The sequence below is a fragment of the Vanellus vanellus genome (assembly GCF_965231255.1).
Source record: "Vanellus vanellus genome assembly, chromosome: 24".
Taxonomy (NCBI): Eukaryota; Metazoa; Chordata; class Aves; order Charadriiformes; family Charadriidae; genus Vanellus; species Vanellus vanellus.
The window spans coordinates 874,172-897,344 of record NC_138929.1 but is presented as its reverse complement, the minus strand read 5'-3'; the positions used below and the strand labels follow the sequence as shown (position 1 = coordinate 897,344).

General features: G+C 43.4%; 1 protein-coding gene across 1 annotated transcript; it reads right to left on the bottom strand.

Moving 5' to 3' along the window:
• Positions 1–243: 243 nt before the first annotated feature.
• ACLY (ATP citrate lyase) lies at positions 244–22,754 on the bottom strand (the record flags this gene model as incomplete). Its single annotated transcript, XM_082495012.1, has 28 exons — positions 244–1,069; positions 1,256–1,332; positions 1,585–1,667; positions 2,194–2,307; positions 2,554–2,697; positions 3,252–3,402; positions 4,176–4,330; positions 4,607–4,700; positions 4,895–5,022; positions 5,572–5,682; positions 6,061–6,142; positions 6,308–6,504; positions 6,767–6,871; positions 7,378–7,546; positions 9,429–9,570; positions 11,320–11,349; positions 12,548–12,638; positions 13,053–13,207; positions 13,364–13,481; positions 13,658–13,719; positions 14,347–14,483; positions 14,981–15,099; positions 16,941–17,071; positions 17,580–17,659; positions 18,602–18,792; positions 19,274–19,336; positions 20,832–20,954; positions 22,596–22,754. 28 exons carry the CDS (start codon positions 22,752–22,754, stop codon positions 975–977), a joined length of 3,306 nt encoding a protein of 1,101 aa, XP_082351138.1. The 3' UTR covers positions 244–974.
• Between the last annotated feature and the right edge of the window lie 419 nt (positions 22,755–23,173).

Here is a 23,173-nt window from a genome sequence, read left to right as displayed (position 1 = left end):
CCTTTTTCTTCTGCAATTTGCTAAATTTCATCTCAACACACACTGAAAGATGATAGGTAAAGCTGTATTTTGGGGTGTTTTTTTCCCCTCTCTTAAATCCACCAGAACACACACCATGAGTGGAATAACTGCTCTGAGGTTTGGTATTTTGTTAAACAACTGCTTCCCAGCTTGTCACACATTCCATTAGACACAGTTTGGGGGCAACTTTTAGAAGCCAGAAGTGAAAAAAAAAATTAGTAGTGTATCATTTATTTGAGTTAGATAACAATACACAGACAAGTAGGACACTGAAGTTATTACTGAGATTATTTTTGCATGTGTAGGTAACATGAGTGACATTCCATATACCAGCAATCCAATAGTAAATGAGAAGTTGTTTGCATAAATACAGACACTGGAATACATGTAGTTTCACAGTTTTAACAGCATTATGTTACAACTTTACACTTTAAATTACTACACCAGCATTTGAGTAACGTTGGTTATACGTAAGCAGTGGTCCCACTATTCAGGATACAATCAGACTGAAGATAAGAACACAGTAAACAAACTGAAAAACAACCAACAACAAAAAAAGCCCAATGAACAACGGGTACTTTCCCCTCTATCAGGAAAAGTTACAGCTTGTTACCAGACAAATCAATCTTCTGCAAGCTCACTAAGACTGCACCTATGAGCAAAACTCCTGTCCCAGAACCCTTAATCTTTTCTGGAAAGAAAATGAAACAAGAGTAGAAAAAATAAAAGTGTGAGAGACAGTATTAAATACAGCAGGTAACATACAGAATATCACAAGTTTTGGTTTTTATTAGAGTAAGTTTCTATTCTTATAAGACAGTTGCTTTGCACAGTTTGATGAGGCAGCTCAATGTCTATGTACCAATGGCCTTTATACAAAGTCCCATTTGTGGCCATCTCTGTGCAGGCTTCTGTCTCCTTGAAGTAACATTCCGAGGCAATACTGCAGGTTCTCACATAGTCATGTGCTCTGGTAAAACATAGGATATGTCATCCCACGGGTGACGGTACAGACCTTGCTTCAATCTCTTCTGATCTAGGTAGTGTCCTAAAACAAAAGGAGTTTATGTTACAAAATTTCTGCTCCTAGTCTTATTTTGCCTTGAAACAACTTTAATTTCTGTATTCCTACAAATAGGATTTTAGACAGTCCCCAGAGGTTCATGTGTCTCATGTTCGTGAAGGCAGGGCATCCCCTAGCAGGAAGGAAGGGGCAGAATCATGGCAAACTTACCAATGAATCCCATACTTCTGCCTAGTACAAAGATGCCATTAAGAGCTCCTATATCAATGTATTCATCTGCTTCTTCCCTGCAAGAGAAAAGAAATTAAATTGTTCCTCACAGTGATCTGTTTAAGGAACCAACCTTAGACAGGACATGAGTCTGCTCTAGTGTCAGTAGCAACACCAAACTCAAATGAAAGCTTCCTTCCCCCCCAAGTCCAGGCTACATTTCCTTCACAAGGTCCTTTTGAAATCCTGGCCCCACATGAGCTGCCAATATGGGTCTCATTATTTTTACAGAACCACAACCTAAGAGAAAGAGCCCACTACCTACTTACCGTGTGAAAGAACCACAATTCCTGAGTACGTCAACAAAGGCAACTCCAATAAAGCCATCTACATTCAGGATAAGATTTGGTTTCTGCAGGAAATGAAAACACACCCCAATAAAGATGTTAACAGCGGCAAATTACGTTCACCTGGCAACTTCCATCCTCAAGGGTAATTTGAAGGTTGCCCATAATTGTGGGCACACAAGCCTAGCGATAGAGAATGCTGTTCAGCAACATGAGCAAGAGCCATGCTTAATGCAAGTGATGGAAAAACAGCCCCAAACAATGGGCCTGCATTTGGTTCAAACCAGAGATTATCTGTCATAGTACATCACGTGCGCTAGCTCTGCCTCAGATTTAAAGAATACAGCAGTTCCAGATATACTGTGGACAATACAGATAATGGGGTTTGGTTTGTTCAGTGTTTTCCCGGTGTCCAACAAGTGTCTTCAGCCTTACCAAACTGTAGTTGTACTTGGCCCAAAGTCTACCATAGAAAAAAATCCCAGGAACATTTTAATTGCTGTGCTTCATAAATTACAGTATTAACCCTATGTCACTTGTCCCCCAGCAAGAAAAAGTGCTCAAGAGGAGATAAATACTAGTGCATTTCACCTTGGAAGTTGTAATTTTTTCTACTTCAAGTGCATAGTCCAACAGAGGGGTGGCAGGGAAATGCTGCTTCACGTAGTCTTTGAGAATCTGAACTCTCATGTCTGGGTTATTTATCTGCAGGTTAAGAACACAGTACAGTCACTGACGTTGCCTCTTGCATAGGTACTTGCCAGAAGCTTCACTATTTGTAGGTTTAGGATTTACAAGTCCTGAGAGTTTGGTCAATAGCCACCTCTGAAAGTGGCTAGTTTTCTTTCCTTTGTTTTTTTTTTTTTTTTTTTTTTTTTTTTTTTTTAAAATCTTCCCCACTCCTCTAAAAAAACCCCAAACCTCCAGTTTGTACTAATATATTTTTCTTACTGATTTGACTCTGTGTCCAATGCCCATGATCAGTTTCCCTTCTTTCTTCATCTTATTCACAAACTCCATAGGGATAATCCCACTGTCAAAGGCTTTGCTGAACATTTTAGCTGCAGCATCCAGTGCTCCACCAAACCGGTCACCCTGCGTGCAATACACAAAGGGAATTATAATAAAGGACTCCAAAGTTAAGGTACAAAACAAGCTCAAGATTATCCTATCCATCCACCCTTCCTATCAATGTGGCATTCATGAAATTAAAGTCAGGCAGGCACTGGAGATAAAGCATCTGTTTGTAACTCAACACAAATGTCAATACGCAGCCAACACATCTCCACTAGAGACAGAATCTGGAGGAAAATGCAATCTAAAGTCTGTTTTATTCATATTTTAACTTTTTGGTGTTGGAAGAGACTAGGCAACCATATAGGGACAATACTGAAACCAATTTGGCCTCTACAGAGTATTTCTAGACTCAAATGAGACATCAGACATAGTCTTGCTTACCAGAAAAATGGACTAGGTTTTAAACCCAGAGCATCAAGCTATTAAGAGTTGAATTCAACAGAAATTCAAAGTGTGAGTGAACACACACAACCCGTCTATTGCTCTGTAGACAATCTAAAAAATTAATAGCAGTAAAACCTGGACAGAGTAATGAATAGCAAAGCTAGATCTTCTGGAGATTAAGTACTTACAATAGTAAGAAGGCCTGAAGTGAGACTTGAGACAAGATCTTTTCCAGCTCTTGCACAGACAATGGTGTTGTGGGCTCCCGATACAGCAGGCCCATGATCTGCTGTTACCATCAAGCACATCTCAATGAACTGGCAGGCATACTTTGGTAACCTGCACCAGGAAGAGACTGAAGTCATTTACTGTAAAGAAAACTGAATAACAAGACAGTTGGTGTTATACTGGACAGTGACTTTTGTTTTAGGTATATGCTTGAAAGAAGTAGGACAGAGAAAGGGAGCTGTAGGGTCACAATACCCATCAGTGCATCTTAAACACCCTTGTCAGAGATCAGATTTTTTTATTCAGTTTCTACAGGAGCTGTTTAGCTCAGAGCTGAGGGTTGGTTTGGTAGGCTGAGTCTGCACACACTCAGCTGACTGGTCAGTGAGCTCTGTGGGTCCCCTTAAGGGGAGACATGAGGGTCTGCTACAGTTCCGTTCACTGTGTTCTGCTGAGCCAGAGATTGCAGCTAGTGCCAAGACTGTCTCTAATGGAAGCATGAGCAGATGAAGGCTCTGCCATTCAGAAGGTTCCCTATAGGCTGCTTAGCAAGTGTTTGTGAATTCCCCAATCTCTCCAGAGTCGAGGTGACAATTACAATAAGCAAGTAGTCACAGAATGTGAAAACAGGCCTAGAATAGAGAAATTTCCTCAATGCACCACAAAAATTTGTGGAAAACTTCATCCCAAGACTAAACTATACTGTATGAAGCCTTGAAATGCTGATGTGCTCTCAGAGGAGGGGATACAAAGATCACCTTTCCAATGAGGCTACATTCACAAAGGAATCCTAGAGTTACTTTTATGCTTAGAAGTCTATTAATAAACAAGAAGAAGAACTTCAAGCCAAAGAATTCAGAAGCTTTCACAAAAAGCTGCCTCACCGCCTTTGAAACCAGAGCAGGCCCAGAACCCCTCCAATTCCCATCTCTTCTTTGAAGACCTCAGTGATTGGCATCCCAGCATATATCAGTTCCTGACCTCTCTCGTCACAGATGCTTGTCATAAAGGAAGCTGGTTTGCGGATCAGACCCAGCTCCTGAAATCACAGCATAAAGATGGGATTTTAAACATTCCACAGTAGAAGCAAGGGGCAGTAGGAGGCAGAGCGGTCAAACAACAATGCCTTAAGCTTGCCCTCAGAGCAGCTTCCACAGCTGAGAACCAGCATAGCCAGTGAGCTCACAGATAACGCTTTATAGTGTGACATAAAACCCCAAGGCAACACCATTATCACCATAATCATTCAGAATCACAGCAAACATCCTGTCTCGTTTCTAAGGAACCAAAAAGCAGGTGAAACGGCACAGCTCACCCTTGCCCAGGAGTAATCCATTGGCACAGTTGGAGGAGGCACTTCCTCAGCTGGTTCAATCACTCTTTTGGCCACAAGATCCTGGTAGACAGACCTAGGAAGAGAATCCATTTATTATATTTCTTAAAAGGACTTAAGCTAAGTGAGGCAGTCTTAATCAAGACCTTAAAAACAGAGAACGAATAGAAGTTGCTTTACTTAAGCAGGAATATATTCCTTTATCAGGCTAGAGCCAGTGCCCTAACAGGTTTTGTCCCCTACTGAAGGTGCCCTGATAACATGACTTACTGAATGACCTCTCCCAGCTCATCAAAACTCCGTGGAACAAACACACCAGCTTCCTTCAAGGCTTGATTCTTTGCAACAGCAGTTTCAGAAGCCTGGTTGGCACAAGCTCCTGCATGGCCAAACTGCACCTACAGATGAGAGAAGAGACAGCAGTAAGAAATACAACTTGCTTACCTGCAGAGAGTAAAACGGAATAAACAACTGACTAGGAAACTGGTGACAGGAATACCAGTGACTGCACATCTGCCTTCTTATTTGGGCTAACAGAACTCTTGGTTGCAACTGCAGGTAGTACTGCAATATGCAGGGCATTTGCTGATCTGGAATCGCTCCAGGTTCTTCTATTGACATTCTGCCTCCCTAAATTCCCCCATTCTCCAGAGCTGCTTAACATGCATTGTCCCTATTCCCACTCCAGAAGCAGGTGGCTGTTAGAATCTGTTGCATTCCCTGGTATCTTTGGGCTCCCTTTATAAGGAGGCAGAATCCCTTGGAAATCTCCAGTAGCAGACTACATAAGCACAAAAGGCTTATACCATTAAATGGTATTTATTAACTTCTGCATGTTAAGTTGCTACTGACAATTCTGGAAGCTTTAGGCACAGAGGAAGAAGTTGCCTTTTTCCTGTCATGGATATATACTTATTTTGTGTATTTGTCCCCATTTTTGCACATACCTCTGAAGAGAACATGGTGGCACAAGTACCAATGCACCAGCACACCACTGGCTTGGTGATACAACCTTCTTTAATACCCCTGCAGATCTTATACTCTTCCGTGCCTCCAATCTGCAGAAAGAAAGAGCGCTGAGCTGGTTCAAAACTTTTCACTTTTGTAGAAATCAGCTCCGAGATGCACATGGAAGCATTACTTGGATTATTTTTTTTCCTCCCTTTTCATTGAGTAACAGCTGAAGGCTCAGAACAAAGCCTCCTTTTTTTTTTGTTAAGGTAGGGGAGACTATGCTTATCTGTGGAATACACACAATTTTATTTATTTTTTTTTTTATTAAAGCAGCATGAAATAAAAATTCAGACATTCAAGAATAGTATGAGTATCTGACACTTATCTGTAGCTGTTATTTAACATCCTTGCAGCCAGGTCAGATAATCCCAAAACAAAACACTTGGGTATTTCTCAGATAGGAGTGAACTGGTCTCACTCACCTCTCCAAGTACTACAATCATCTTCACTCCTGGAGTATCCTGATAACGCAAGACATGATCCATAAAAGTGGAACCAGGATATCTGGGTAGAATACAGGGAAAATGGTAGAAGTTGAATTAGTTCCATAAACTTTCCTGAAAGAAGAAAAATTAACAGCCGACCTGCCCATCTTCCTCCAAATTACTAACAATTCTTCTGCTGACTAACTTAAAAACACATGTCTTTTTTGAAGATGAAGACTCCTACCTGTCTCCTCCAATGGCCACTCCTTCATAGACCCCATCAGTAGTTCGGGAAATGATGTTGTTGAGCTCATTGGACATTCCTCCAGACCGTGAAACATAAGCCACACTGCCAGGACGGTACAGTTTTGATGCTAAGATATTATCCAGCATGCCTCCTGTGTTGCCTATTTTAAAGCAACCTGGTTTGATCCCACCAACCTACAAGAAAATTAAAGATGTAACACCCTTTAAAGTGTATGTGAAACTGAGGAACATTTCTGTAAGGTAGTCTTGTCAATATTCATACAAGCCATGGAAGACAGTAACATGACCTTAAAGTGAGAAACTAAGGTGTACTTTATATGACTAAAGACAAAACAGCCTGTAGGACAATCTTCAGATTGGCTTTCTCTGAAGGATAAAGTCGATCTGAAGATTAAAGACAGATGGACAAGAGGAGGAAAAGGTCACCAGTTCTTACAGTTGCAGGCCCAATGATAGTCACTCCTTTTTTATCAGCTGCCTTGATCAGTTTGCGTGTCAGTGCCTCTGGAATTCCCTCGGCAATAATAGCAATGGTGCGGATCTGCATCAAGATAGAGCAAACCATTAGTAACCCTCGGTGTTGCCCCCCAATGAACTCTGCAGGATGGAGAAGGCCAACAGCTGCTCAGAGGGCACGATCTGCCTCTTGCCAGGCCTCTGGGAGGTCATGCTGTGCACTCATCCAGGAAGACCCAGTGCATGGATCCACAGTCTACTCTGATCTTCACAGCAGTCTCAATGCACTGCTCAGAATTTTTTTGCCCCCCTTGCATATTAGAACAGCCCTGTATTTTAACCAACCCAAAGTAATCACTCCTAACAAAGAGGGGCCAAGTTCCTCTTACACAAATTGCAAGTCCAGCATTAGAATTTGCTATGCAACTCCAGTATCCTCCTTAGAGGCTAAGGATTTAGAATCGAGGTATTTATCTCCTAAGTTGGAAGACCAAGCCAATTTGCTAATGCCATCATGGTTTAAGAAACACTGGTACCCTGCTGACAAGATCTTCCTTCTTATCTCGGGCTTCTTCTAGATCCTTTGCTCACCTGTGGATAATTCATGGTTTCAACAGTGCTGTCATAAGCAGAACGCAGAGATGCGAAGTTGATGAGAACATCCACCTCTGGGTGCTTCCTCATGGCATCTGACATGTTCTTGTAGACTGGGATCAGGATTTCTTTGTGGCCCCAATAGAACTTCTGCCTGTGGTCACCACTATGGAGGACAAGATGAGAGAGCCCTGACTCTTAAGGCTACTGGAAAGACAAAGGGATACAGTGCATGCAGATAGAGGAGTTTACAAACCCCAATTCTCAGACACCAAGACTGACTGTGAGACTCACTAGCAAGTGAGCATACATGGGAAGGGACCATACTAACAGCAGAAGGTTCTTCAGAGTATAGAACAGAGCAGCATATGGAAGGAGACGGGCTAATGGGGACAGAGGCATCCAGCAAGATGAATAAGCTCTCCCACAGTGAAGTTACCAGAGCCTCAATTCTACTCCAAGCTGGAAGACAGAATGAGGCACAGAAAGAGTAATGAATGAGATGCATGCAAAGCTGCATTACTGGGCTGGAACAAATACCAGACTGGGGGAACAGGAAACCAGTATCTGCAGTGAACAGCCGGGACAGCAATGTGAGGGGCAGTCAACTTTCCAACCCTGCTACAGTGAGACTCTACCCACCCTGCCCCACACACGCTGAAGGAGAAGGGCCTGGGAAAGTTTCACCATAGGTGTTGTCTTTAACATATGGTAGATACTCCAACTGGAACTTCATTGAAGTCTACACTGTTCAGTCATTTGAGAGTCTAGATATACTGGCTGTGTTCCCATACAGGTACATTTGTAAGAGAACATTCCATGTTTTGCCAGCCTGGCTTCCTCCTAAAGGTCGAGCAGAATCAGATAGTTATAGGTAAACTTTTAATCCCTGTTGCTTTTTCTTCATTGAACAACTATGACACTGCAAGGGGCTGCCACTCATCTATAGATGTGACTATGCCTGCACTCAGTTTTAGTTCCCTGAGGTTTGTACTTGCTGAGAAGGTATTACAGAGCTGCAATTATCATCAGAGCTGCAGACTAACAGCACAAGGTACTTAATTGTCGAGAGGCAAAATTCTCTGCGGGACAGAGGTTGATTAGACATCAGCTATCCTGGATGTCTGTAAATACCACAGAAATGAAACAAGCCTCCTACCTTTGTATCGGCTCCCATCTCACTGTCTCAGCAGCAGGCCAGACAGCCACTCCTTTCCTTCTCACTACTTGCCCTGTTTGACAGGGAGAACCCCCCCACTCATGAGGTACAATAACAAAGCAGTTTACGCACAGCTGTGCTCTAGAGGTTCCTCCTGAGGGCAATCTGAAACACCCAACAGCCTCTCTCACATCCCCGTTAGCTGTGAGGATAAGGTAAGAGGGGGAGAATACCACAAGAGAACTCTCCATCCCACCAAAGGATCCGCACACTTCCTGCCTGCTAAGAAACAACTCCAACTATAGGAAAGAATATGAACAAGGTGAACAGGATTTTTTTTTTTTTTTTTTTTTAAATTTTGTTTGGCTACATGACAGACAGACTGCTTTAGTCCATTAGCAGAGCTGCTCTGATTCTGGATAATATTTGGAGGTGAAAATTCCAGCTGCTGCAGGCACAAATCAAGATGTTTCAGACAAGCATGCAGCAAACAGCAGATGAGTAGAAGAAACCTTACATAGCCTTACTGCCTCTGCTGAGCTAGTGGGCTGTTCAAGAGAGCCCAACTAGTCACGTCTTCCTTACTTGCCAAATGAAAGAACAGGATTTGGACACCCTGAAAGGTCATGAAGTGGGACTTAAATTATGTGGTTAACATTAAGCTGTTTCAACAGAGCAGCCCAAAAAAATCAATGGTTGAGGGAAACAGGAAACAGTCTGCAAAGCCAACCTGATGGTGGAAGGGAGCATAGGAAAAGGTGTTAAAGCAGAGATGTAGACTAGGGCAGAGCTACACTAAAGAACAGCAGGGACTGGAAGAGGAGGAAGCTAACAGAAGAATTTGAGGGAAGCAGTCAGAAAAATAATGCTGTCAACACAGGCTACTTACGTGAATGGATAAACCATGGCAGCTACTGAAGGTTCATCCCGGGAGCAAATGTAGTCAAAGTCCAGCATTCCTTGCACAGCCCGTGTCTGCATCCCCCAAATGATAGCTTTGGTGTGACGGCTGAACAGAGTTGTAGCTTTACCTGCTCAGAGAAGTGGAAAAAACCAAAACATTCAAAATGCACATCTGTGCAAGACAAAAGCTCCAACTTTGCCAAATGTCTGCTGAAAGTCTCCCAGACCAGCATATTGCCCTCCCTCCAAACAGCCCAACAGGTGAACTGCAGGATGTAGTAGCCACACTGTCCAAATTAAGAAAGAAACTGTAGATAAAGCAGCATTCCCCTTCCTGGATTCTGAACATAACAGCCAGGTTTTGCGTTTCACTAAATGAGCAAGTGATTAACCATGGCAGGGAGCTGTGTAGGATGGGAGAGATAAGTGAAGACTGCCTCTTCCTCTTCTCACATGGGCCATTCCAGATAGTTTTCCACACATTCCTCCCAGATAATTTTATTCTACAAAGCTGAAGAGGAAAGGAACTTTGAATTTTATTTATTTGTGTATGGCCTAAAGTCTGGGAGAACCACAGGAGGTTTGCTTCCTATGTTTGTCAGGGCACCACAGTAGGATGATAGGAAATCAAAAGAAAAGCAGGAAATGGAGGGGACAAAGAAAGCAAGTTAGCTCTACATACTCAGCTTTTGTTTTCAGGTTTTTTTTTGATGACCAGAATCCAACACAAACCTGATGGTTCCAAGAATTTATATATGGCCCAAAACTTGGCTTCAGGGGACAGAGTCACAGGAAAGTCAACACTTCAGATAGTGAGGATGGACTCTTTGCTTAAAGTATATTTGCACCACTTGTCACAGCAAAACATTGAGTTCCTCCCTGACTCCAGGCAGAGTTCATTTTAAAACTCTTCAGAACTCAGAGCTGATCCAACTGCTGATGCCAACTCGATCTACCACTAATTCCTTTTTGGCTTTGAAACAAAGATAAACAGTATTAGGGATTAAACAGGATACTGTTCTTTTGGCTTTAACAAGAAATCAGTCACTGTGCTCCAACCCCCTACACGTTCACAATTTAGATGCACTGCCACATGACTGGTTATTAGGAAACTGCCTACCCTGAAAAATTCCGTTTATCTTGCAGGTGCCTGCAAGGAGGTAATATTAGCATGCACGGAAACAGGAAAATGCAGGCCCAGAAAGGTGATGCTATTTGTCTGAGACCACACGAGGAAGAATGAGAGTTCCCCTTCCACTGTCCCTCGACTTAGGATACAGGAGATGGCTTGAAACATTACTCTAACCCCGATTCAGCAGTTTATTCTCCTCCAGCACAGAGCTCAAGAGAGTGCTTAAAGTCCCCATAACTTCACTGAACATTAGCTTTAATGGTTTGCTGAACTGATAAGGCAACAAGAACATTTAGTTCATTCAGTGACTTTTCTGTGCCCTTCAAGGCTTATAAGCAGGGCACTTGTGCTGTTTTGTTTCCCTTTGAAACAAAATGCCAGTTATTAGGCATGGTTTGCGATTCCTTCTTTTTGAAAGCAAAGAAAACAGAGCTTTTCACAATATGCCTAGGTCTGTTTTTCTCTGGAACAATTGTGGGGGAGAAGGGAAGAAAAACTAAAGTCTGTTTGAGACCTGTCCCTCTATCCCTCAGAAATAGTAAGCTTTTGTGCAAAGGAGTATGTGATCTGTACTTGAAAAGACAGATGAAGAGTTCATGTGGTGATAGCTAAATACGCTGGGCAGGAGGGAAGGACCAGACAACACTGCAAACTTTCGGAGAGAAAAAACAGCAACAAAACCAAGAACTAAAAAAGTCAGCTGCCAGCAAGGCCAGGCACACTCAGCTAGTCACACATGTCCTACCTGAACCAGGTCTTGAAGCTGGGATTGAATCTGTTAAAGAGAGAATCACTCATGCAACAATATGACAGTCGGCTGCTGTCATCCCAACAGCAGGGCACCTGCAGTGGGGTGCTCCAGCTTTCCTCCTCCCCGCAGCACTCCGGCCCTTCGGGTTTTGCTTTTGTTAAAAACACGCAGACTGGAGCACTCTCCACTGTACTGCCTCTCCAAATATCTGGATATCAAATTTTGCATTTTGCTGTCTAGGTACTTTTTGCTTATCCCAGCACAAATACATTTCAGGTTCAGGTGGCCAGTCCTTGCACTGCAAGCTCCATGGCACACACATTTTCAATGTCTTTTTGAAGCACTGCTCATGCAAAATTCTATGTGCAATGATTAAGAGAGCAGTAGTGGGTTTTGTGATGCATTTCACTGGAATCGATTCTGAATCTTGCTGTCATCATGTCATACTGTTGTAAACGAGACCAGTATCTCCTCACATTCAAGGGAACAGGACCAGGCCATTATCACATTCCGTCCCTGCCCAATTCTGCTGTTGTTTTATCCCATACAACATGCTCTTACCCAATAAGTTTTCCAACAAATATGAGCAAAAGGCTGCTAAAGCTCTTGCATATCACCATGCTAAAGAAGCTTCCTACAGACTTCAGTAAAAAAAAAAAAAGCCACCAACCAAAACCAACCAGAAACTAAAACAAGATAAAAAAAACCCAAGAACACCACATGAAACACTACACAGTAACCTCTGACCCTAAATGTGAGGAGTATGTTGCAACTGCTGAACTGACTGACTGTAGAGTGTTCATCCAGGAAGCTGCAGCATATATCAAGGAGGACTTTGTGAATACCTACGATGTTCCAGCTGCATCCCATGGGAACAACCCTCAAGTACTTAACTGGAAAGCAGGCCTCCGTTCACCAACCACAGCACAGACACTCTAACCTGTTGTCTGCTGGCCTTATATAAGGGGACATGGGAAAGCTGGAGTTCTCTAGCTGCGCTGTTCCCTTCAAAAGAACATCCCAGATCAAGGCAACTCTGACTCACCTTGCATATGAGCCAATAGCACAAGTGACAACATTCTAAAAGCACTTAACTAAATTCAGAACTAAGATGGACAGGTACCACAAAATTGCTTCCCTTTATATCCAGAAAGTCCACTCCACATTCTGTCTTTTGGAGCAAAAGAAATCTGCTAGCAATCATTTCCAATGCTGGACTTACCAAGAGGTGCTGTTGGTTTTGCCTTCTTGGCTGGAGCAATATCATCTGTTTTGGACTCTGAGAAGGAAGCTGTTCTGCTTGGTGCTGGAGTCTGAAAGATTCAGAAGCCAAGTCAGTAAGGGTCAGTGTGCCAGATAAGGCCTGGAGCACGTAGGAGGAGATAGCCACTTTGGCTATACTAGTCTAACAAAGATGACCAAAGAAAGTTAGTTTTGAGACAGAACCATTTCTGTCAAGCGAGGGGAAACTCCTAAATGACCAAGTTCTCAGTAGATGCAAGAGTGACATTGTTGGTTTTGAGTGATCAGATTTTTTGCATGAGTGAGGTGGACGTTGGGAGGGCCCCTCCTGACAAACCATTCAGGCAGAGTCACTTTAGTTTTCCTAGAGCTTTGCAGAAACACAGTGGTGGCCAAGATCTATTTTTGACCTGTGCAGACAGAGGAAGCTGCCTTCAGGAGGCTCCTCACAAGCGTTCCCCTTTCATGGAGGGGAAGGGACTCACCGAAGGGCTGCCGCTGGCATTGAGGAGAAAGTTGGCAGTGTGGGCTGCAGCAGGTGGTTGGTTGGGGATAGGCCGATGGCCGAGCGCCATGCCCACGATCGCTGTCATGTGAGTCTCCGTGCCAAAGACATGGATGGGGATCCCAGTGGTCTTCCCTGTGTATGCATATAAGAACAGTCAGCCTTGAGGGGGGAAAGGAACAAGCTGAGCTTCTGCCAAAGTGAAGCATTTAACCTTGAAAAAGCTCAGCAGAAAGCAGGTGGAAGGAACAAGATGTGAGAACAAAACTTAAGGAAATGGTTGGTCCTTACCAACTTCCCCCATGACACGTAATCCTTCCTGGTAGTTCGGGCCTCCTCTTCGCACAAAGATCCTCACCTCATGCTCTTTCAGAGGGCCTTGGTAATCCTTAATTGCTCTCACAATGCCCTAGAAGAAGAAACACAAGGACAGGTGAGCTGGGCAGCCCCATGTTTACCCTGTCCCATCATCTCAGGAACTCCTGGAAGAGATGCACCGTCAGCCTCAGCACAACACTGAACTGGGAGAACGGCTTGGGGTTGATGACTGTGGGAATTTGCGGATGCTTCTCAATAGTCACTTACTTTAAAAGTGGCTGCTACATTGGTAAAGTTAGCAATGCTGCCTCCAATGATCAGGATTTTACCTGAAGGAAGAAACACACAAATAAAACTGTTATAAGAACGGCGTCCTGTAAGATCATGAAGTATTTTAGGACATAAAGCAGAACAGTGCTGCAGTTCAGATTAGCCAGTAGTTTGCAATAAGTTGTGTTTAGCAGAGCCTGGAAGATAAGAGCTTTGTATGAAGCAAGAATTTTTCTGATAAGAATCTCTCAAACCACATTTGCTCCTGTCTCTGAAGCAACAGCTGACAGAAATCCATCACTATTTCATTTGGAAGGCAGCAGTACATTAAATACTCCATCAGGGAGGTCTAAGCATAGTAACAGCCCAGATTTTTTCATGTTTTGCCCTGCATGCAGCTTCACAGCTGAGCAGCTTTGAAACTGCAGCAGCTCCCTTACGGAATCACGGAATTTTCAGAGTTGGACAGGACCTCTAGAGATCATCTAGTCCAACTCCCCTGCTAAAGCAGGATTGCCCAGAGCACATTACTCAGGACTGCATCCAGGCGGGTCTTGAAAATCTCTAGAGAAGGGGACTCCACAACCTCCCCGGGCAGCCTGTGCCAGTGCTCTGTCACCCTCACCGTAAAGAAGTTTTTCCGTGTATTTGAACGGAACTTCCTATGTTCTAACTTGTGCCCATACCTTCAGGGTGCTTCTCTCGTGTCATGAGGGAGAGAATAGTCTTAGCATAGTCATAGGTCTGTTGCTCACTTGGGGCTCCGGAGTATTCCCCATAGTTAGCCAGTTCGTTCACACCCCCTAGGTCACAAATGGTGTCACTGTTAAAAAAAAAAAAAACAAACCACAAACCCAAACATTATTTAAGAGATTAGTTATAGTGTTTGATCACTATAAAGGTCTTAATAAAGCATCCCAAATTCCTGTGGAAGTGGGACTTGTAACAGAGATCATGCTGCCTGCTGAAAACAAAGCTGCTCTCCTCTCGGTGCCAGTCATGATTAATCTTGTCATACTTTCCAGATATGACGGGAACTCAGTGACTACCACAGCAACTATGTTACCATAAACACCTTCCCAAGTCAAAAAGAAACTGTATCTCAACCTCCCAGAATTAAGTTATCTCTAAGGGACACTATGCACTATGTTCCACATCTTGGTCAGAAACCTGCACAGCATCTTCATTCTGAAGAGATCTCAAGCGGTCACAGCATGGGAAAGATTGCTTTAGAGGAATTTCCTTTCCAGAGCCTGCATCAATTATTTTCTTAAAGGACTGCAAATCCACCCCCCTCTCTGAAAGCCTTGTTCCTGTTACCTGTAAACCACAGAGGCACCACCACCAGCCACCATGGTCCAAATCCTGCCTTTGGGGTTGAGAATAGTAAGTTTCAAGCTGGCTCCGCTCTTTGCATCCAGATCAGCAATGTAGGCTTCCTGCAGACAAAGCAGCACACAAGTTAAACTTCCTTCTGCATCCTTCTTTTCCAAACCAGAGGGTTCATAGTGCTGGGCCCAATTGGACATGCAGAGCTCCCACATCTCCTTCTCAACTGCAGTTGAGGGGACAGCAGAACTACAGACGCTATTTTTGTAAGGGGCAGAGAACCAGCTTCATCTCTCAGGGCCAGGACCGATTCGTGTTATGTGTTCTCCAAGACAGAGCACTGAAATTGGACTGGATATAGACAGCTTGTGCCATTCTGTGTAACAAATTCAAAAGGAGATCAACCTGAGCATATGCTCAAATTTTGATTCTTGCTTGGGTAAAAAAAAGAAAAATCATAGCCAAAGAATACACCATCTTTATAAGGTCTGCTGGCTTGTCTTTTTCTTGTCCCAAGTGAAGTCACAAGCAATTGCTGTAAATAAATTTGATATTACTTCATTTGTAGAGTGCAGATCCAGAAGAATTTTTGTCCTGTTTGCATATGAAAAACTTTGGCAATGCAGCTGACTGTTGGTTGTGTTTCACTAAGCTGTACTACACTGAACACTGGTCTTTTCCTCCGCTGCTCAGCCAGCCCATGGAAGCTCCTGGGTTTCATGGTTCCACATGCAACAGTCACAGAATCAAATGCTCTTGAACGAAAAGTCTTGTTCTGACCTTGTCTGGAGACCGAGACAAGAAATTTAAAAATCAACACACCCATGGCTACACACTCTTGCTGTGCCGCAGCCAAGAGCGTAATCACCAAGAGAGCTGTAATTTGGCTCAACATGGTGTTCCTGTATCACAGTGTGCTTGCCTGTTGAGAAGCACTTCATTGGGAGTTCATTAAAATTCTCAGCAAACACACTGCCATAATAACCTTCAGAGCGACTTGCAGAGGGATGATTCAGAGAGACAAAAACTGAACTAATTCTTTTAAGAGCAAATTGAGTTAAGTGTTGGCATCCAGCAAGCTAGATGGAGGGAAATAGCTAAATGGATTTCCTGGCCATGTTACAAAACCCTTCCCCAATTGAAGCATAATTATTAAAATGAAAAAGTCAGGACATAAATCCTTTTAGAGACAGCAGAACGGTCACCTGAAATAAGTAACAGCACAATGAAGGAGAGAATTCTACTTCAAAAGTTTTCAAAGCTGCTGTATGAAGCAGTGTTTACACAACCAGCAGTACAAACCCAGGGAATTCCGAGAGGAAATCGGGATTTCTAACTTCAACACAAATAGTCTGCCTGCAGGCCTTTTCTTGGTCATCACTTTTCAGGAAAACAGGTGTATGAACAGCTTAACTTCACTTTGAAGTTTCAGAGATGGCAATTATTTTCCCTGGATTCATACTCACAGGCAGGTTTTGTGCACAACTGCTACTCTGCTCTCAGAAACTAACTGAAACACTGAGGCAGCATCAGCTGCCACAAGGCTGTCAATAACCAGTGCTCCAACAAAAAATAAAGACACTGACAGGGGAGTGAGCAGACAAGAACCACATAAGGAAGACTATACAACTGCAGAGGTTTGGCACATAGCTAAATGAAGTTAAATATAAGCCTCCATTTTAAAAAGTAAATTCTGAATTAAAGAAAAAAACTGAAACAATATCCAAGCAAAGAGGGAATGCAATTGTAGTTCAGAGTGCAATGAGGAGAAGCCCTAGTACTACAGCAACCTGCACAAGCTCTTATCATGGATGACAACGTCAAGGTACTTGGAACACAGCAACAAAACCCAGAGGGGAGGAAAACCTCAAGGACATACAAGGACAAGCAATGAGGAATTCATCTTATAGCCCACAATAGAGGGATTTGGGGCAGAAGGGGTTGTACTTGCCTCTGGGTAAGCTTCCCTGCCAAAGGGAGGGGGGAACTCCACATCCCCCCATTTCACTTTGCAGATGTAGTCAGCAGTCGCATCAATCTTTGCGGCCAAATCAAGGATGTAGACACCATCGTTATGCACCACTGCATTTGAAAAAATATCAGAATTAGCTCTGTACAAAGACACGTGTTACAGATTTACTTATAAAATTTGATACCGTACAGAGATCATTACAAAAGCTGGGTCACCTTTGTTCTCCTTCCTCCCCATCAGTCAGTTAGTTGTATTTAGCAAACCCAGCAAGTTCCTTTAAGAATTAACTTGTGACCATGGTCATGGAGCAGGCCCTGGCTCAGGTGCTGTTTTGTTCTGATTCAACAGAGCAATTTTTATATTCTTTAGTTCTGACTTAACATCCCTTTCAATGGAATTTTTCATTCCCAACAGGAAATTAGATAACAGAGAACACCTGTAAGCAGTCCTCATTTTTGATTCATTCAAGTAATACCTCCAGGACACATCATAGTCACTTTTGTACTTCTTTTGCATATGCCACCTACAATTGTTGCAAACTACATAAAACAGAGAGGGATAAAGTACACATTTTAATGTTTTAGAACAGAAAATCCTGCTCCCAAAAATATCTGTTACCTATTGGATTGATCTCAAGGTATGTGAAATATAGATCTTCATAAAAGTTGAAGAGGCCACAGATGAAGCTAGCCAAGATGCTGTAAAACAAATTTAACACAAGTTCATTAAAGCAACCAAATATAAAGCACAGCCTGCTTTGCTTCATTTTTATTAGTGGCAATCTGCAAATCTACTCTGTATCAATTTCTTTCACTCTCATTCATCTTCTCCGGAAGAAGCCTAGGCGATGGCTCAAGGAAAGCAAGACCTTGATGACTCATCTTAATTACACTCCACCAAACTCTGCTGAGAGCATAGTTGCTCACAACTGTCATATAGATGTTCAGTCTGTTTAATCTCACTGATAGACAGAAATACATCGTTGTCTCTGTCAGATATGCATCTTTGTTAGAACTAAGCTTCTATAGCTGTGATGGGGAAGGAGACTGCAGTAAACTGTATTAGTGACAGCCTTCTTCAGCCTTTCAGTGGTGAACAGTGCCATCAGTGATTACGTTATGTTTGGAAAAATCACGACTCGCATTAAGATAACTAGCTACAGGCATCTAATTAAAGGAGAGGCAGAATCAGCTTTGAGATCTACCGATAAGCCTGCACTAAGCCTAGGAATAGCAGCAGAATACCATCTTAGACTAGGCCAGAGTACATTTCTGAGTTAGCAATCAGATTCACATCTTATCACCGTTTCTACTAAATAAAAGAAACTCTCCTATGCTGGCACGAAGAATCAAAATTCAATGCATGTCTCAAACATCTCAGAGGTCAAGACTTCAGTAGACTGAGAAGTGCTCCTGTCAAGTAAAGGCTCAAAGCACTATGAACGCTTATTTTGAGTTCTACAAGAGGCTTGGATAAGGTCAAAGAACTTGGATTTAGGATGCATGGCATATTCTTAAGAGCAGCAAGAAGGCAGGAGAGCAAGCTTTAAGGTGAAACAGAACGAAGGGATGTTGCACTGAAATAAAGCAAAGGAGCTTCTGGGTGGCTGGCCATGCCCGGAACGGGGCATCTGTACTTACTCCTTTTTATTTGCCGGTGCATGCTTTAGAAGATGTTTCTTTACATCCGATTCACTGAGCTTTTCATCCACTGCCACAAGCAACTTCTGAGCTTTGGCATCAACATCTCCCACATCCACACCCCCTTCATGGTGGAAGAGTACGTAGTCTCCCTCACGGGCAGCGTATATGCACACATAGAACTCTTCCTCCTGCACCACAGACCCAGGCACAAGCATTAGCAAGTCACACCCAGGGAAGACCTTGAAGAAGAGGCTCTTGTGTCAAGGAAGGGACAACTCAGCACACTGCTAAGCTTTCCAAGGAGCAGCAGCATTTGAGCGGCCCAGACACCCCCCAGGTTGTACGGGCTGTGCTGGCCTGGGAGGGAGAGTGGCAGGGCCTGGAGGGCTTCATCCCGATGAATCGTGACAGGGACAACACTTTCCATTTCTAGAGAAAATTGCTCTGGTCTTACACAACTGACGTGTAAACAAGCGTCCATTATTATTAACAGCTCTTTGCATGGGCTAATGCTGTGCCTGCACACAGCTCCAGCCACATGCATCAACACTGTCAGCTTAACAGCACACTCCCAAATTCTGGTTTCTCCATTATATCAATCCATCTAAGCTGCATGCAACTCAAAAGAGGTTTAAAAGCACTTATTAATGCTTTATTTGGTATACTAACCTGTTTGTGAGGGACAAAGGGTTCAATCAGAAAATTCTTTAGGATTCCCTTAGCATTAGCAATCTGTAGGCAGAAGACAAGACAAACACCAATAAACATTTGTCCAATATCCACATTTATAACAGCATAAGGCAAGCTTTGAGAATTAATCAACACTACTCTAAAATCACTTCCTCCCAAGCACCTCTCCACTGTGTTCCCTGGGGAACCATACTCCTTCCTCTCCAGCACAGCATCAAGTACTGTCACTGCCAGACACACTGCTGTACCACTCCAGGATATCTGAACTTCATAGGTTACAGGAGTCAGTCACCTTCCCCTTTCCTAACAGGACAGATGTCTATCAGAATTGCACCAGAATGGCCGCTCTTCATCTCCTGTCCCAGAGAGAGCACCTTTACAAAGCACGGCTTAGTGCAGTGTGAAATGGCGATGCTTGAGCTGCTTCTCAGTGCTTTGAAAAAATCAGAAGTGAGGGAACTCCTGAGCTAGACAGTGAGCGGCAGGAGCACTAGCCCTGGAAGTGGTGTCAGTGAGCATGGAAGAGTAGGAGAACCCTTTAACCTCTTCCTACAGGGACAGGCAGCTACAGCAACGCGCCAGAAATGTCCTGTGTAGGCACTTTCCTGCTATCCAAAACCCGAGTTTCCTGGCTCAAGGGACACTCCCACACAGGCCATGGGAGATACCCCCTGCTCCTGAGGACACTGCTTCAGGAGCAAACATCATTGGTTGCAAGTCCTTGACATGGTCCTTCCTTTACATGTGGTTGTTGTATTGTGCTAAAGAAGAGATTTCAACATCCATCGTTTTCCTGATGGGCAGGCACACAAGATGCAGTTGCCTGCTGTTTCATAATGGCCTTCAGGCAAACCTCGCTGGCTCGGCTGCACAGCTTGGCGCTGGAGTCAGCAGCAAATCAATCACAGCAGGGCCAAGGCATCAGTTTCCTTGAGGCAGCAGAACTCTATCAGCTCCCGCAACACAGCAGCTGGGATGGCAGGCATTTCTTTATCATTAGCATTGTGGTGTCATTCCCAGGAGAATAAATATTACAAGCCAGCACTGAGTTAAAATAAGGACTTGAAGTAACACTCAGTTGTCAGCCAAAACACACTGGCTGGCTACAATAAGAGGACAATTTTATGACAGCTTTTATACTTGTCTAGTTAAATCTTCCTTGTGTATTAAAGTGAAGCAGCTATGCCAACTAGAGACAGCATTAGAGCTATCAACTGCTGACTCCCAGGTGGAAAGGATTTTCGAAGTGGCACTAATTCCCACTGAGCTCCTGCCACATAGGTGCTGCACGGCAGACCTGGACAGCCGATGGCAATAGGGACCACTGACCTCTGCTCCCTACCAAGAGGTGTCTTTATCAGTGCTCATTTACCAGCAGAAAGCTTACACATGGGACAGTTTCTTGCTTGCTTTGGCATCAGCATAACACGCATTTTAAACCACCGTAAGCAAGAAAAATACCTGCACACCAGCTCCTATCATGCAAGCAGGTAGAAAAGACCAAATAAAAAGACCCTGTTGCTAAGGTGGCACTCACCGTGGTTTCCTGGCCCAGACGCTGTTTGAGCCAAACCTTCACCTGATCCAGAGTGAGGTTAATTCCAACCAGTCCAAGCTTCCCACGTCTCTTTATTAGCTGATCTGGCTTCACCACTAAACGCTACAAGATTGTGCAAGAGAGATGAAAAGAAAGAAGCATCAGAAAGTGATTTTGGTCGAGTGATTCTCTGCAAATAGTGAAACAAAAACTTAAACATATTCTGTACAGCAAATGTTCTCGCAGAATTTCTTTAATCTCTTGACAAATCCATCTCCTGGTACAACATGCCTGCAGGTTGGTGGGTTTTTTTTTTAAGTTTGGTTTTTTTCTTCTTTTTATTTTTTTTTACACCGTACTTTGAGAAGAGCTGCTCTATTTTGACTCAGATATGAGTATACATCAGAGACTGAGGTGATGGTTTGTTTTGGCTTTTTTTGATAACTCTTTCAAAGCAGCTGTTAGGATGGGTTATATGTACTCACTTTAAAACAAAAAAAAAAACAAACCAACAAGCCACACCACACTGAAAAAGCATACAGCATCACATCCGTTTTGCAAACTCTTTGTAAGATGCATCATGAAATTAATATTTCTCTGCAAGTAGAGGCTCATAAGGAGAAACTATCAGAGACACAGCAAGCAGTCAACTGCTTACAAAGCAAGCTCCTGCTGTCCCTGCATACCGACACAAGACTGGCTGGGGACAGGGGTCCTGCACGCTGTAGTCAACTGAGAGTGCCTCTCTATAACGTACCTATGGAAAGCTGTTCCTAGGTAACACACTTATTCTCTAGCGTGCAATTTTTTTTTTTTTTTAAATAAGAAATAGGTGCCATTTTCCTATACAGTTGATATGTCCTGGAATGTCAGAATGTAACATGCTGCAGTACAGAACACTGATCGTGGTCTTTCTGCTAGAACATGTAGCCCTTTTGAGCATTACAGAGCTCTGCCTTAAAGGACATATCATTTGTGCTCCCTTCTGGCTTTCTGCAAGTCTTTTTAGAAGGACTGCTGATATCTTCCAGCAATTCACTCATGCACTTGAGTACGGAACATTTAATTACTTGGTGTAGGGCTTCTATCAGTCAGTCCGTAAAGGACTGTGAAACATTCATGTTCTACCAACCAGTAACTTAATATAATTAACCACTGGAAAGGAGCCAGCTTGGACAACTAATAAAAAGAGCTCTGGATATGTTTTCTCTACAGAAAGTGCATGGCTATGAAACAGAGACATAAAAGATGTTGCACAAGAGAAAAAAAAAAAACAAACAGAAGTTTTCTCTGACATTTTGCTTGGATACAAGCCGCCTAAGCAGCATCCTAACAGAACGTAAAAGCTAGCCATGGAGAAAGAGCTCCATGATTTCAGAAAGTATGGGTTTGAGAACAGGGACTGACATCTCAAGAGAGTCTTGCTTCGTCTGAATTAGCCTTGTTTACCTTCTGTGTGGTTATTAGAAGCTTCTGGTTTGCAGATATCTCTGCTCATATATTACACAGTCCTTAAAGGAATTTTATAATCAGGCCCCCTGCAAGGTGATACAACAGCCTTGAAGCAAGGCTTGTTTCTTCATCAGTATTGCAAATGAATGTTGCAGAGCAGCAGCAGCGACCGGTCCTTCAGGAAAGATCCGGAGCACAGTTCTGCTTGCAACCTGCCACAGCATGATGTGCCGTGCCCCACCGAGAGCCACTTGGGTGGGCAGAGGTTTGTCCAGGCTCAGCCACCACAGGAAGGCAAGTCACTCTCCTTACCTCGCTCAGAAGCCAAGGGTGGTCCTGGGTGAGTCGTGCCCAGTCAGTGTCTGGGGTGACTCGGGCATACTTGAAACGGTTCTGGATGGCAGAGGATGTACAGATATACTTATATAAGAGCTCCTTCCCCGTCTGCTCAGAGATGGCTTTGGCTGACATGGCTACCTAATCTGAATTAAAAAAAAAAGCAAGAAAAAAAAGCAAGCAGTCAGGAACAGAGTCCAGTTCTCACAGAAAACTCCCAATCACCTAGCTCAATGCAAAAGCAAAGCAAATACAGAGCTGGGGATGTGTTTCCCTATTATGAATAAGGCTATAAAACTCACCTGATAAGAACTATTCAGGTTACTCAAAACTTCTACCCCATTCCACTGCCCTGAACACTATTTGGGTCCAGACTTGCCTGCAGGGAAGGGCGTAATCTTCGTGGCTTGTCCTTTACCAAAGGACTGTGCCTTTACCAAACCTGCCAGCTCTGAGCACACACATCCCCACCTAGGGGAGCGTTCAGATAGGGCAACTTGTCTCAAACTACACAGCAGCCCAGGTTTGCTGTTGTGGGATCTACATAATGCACC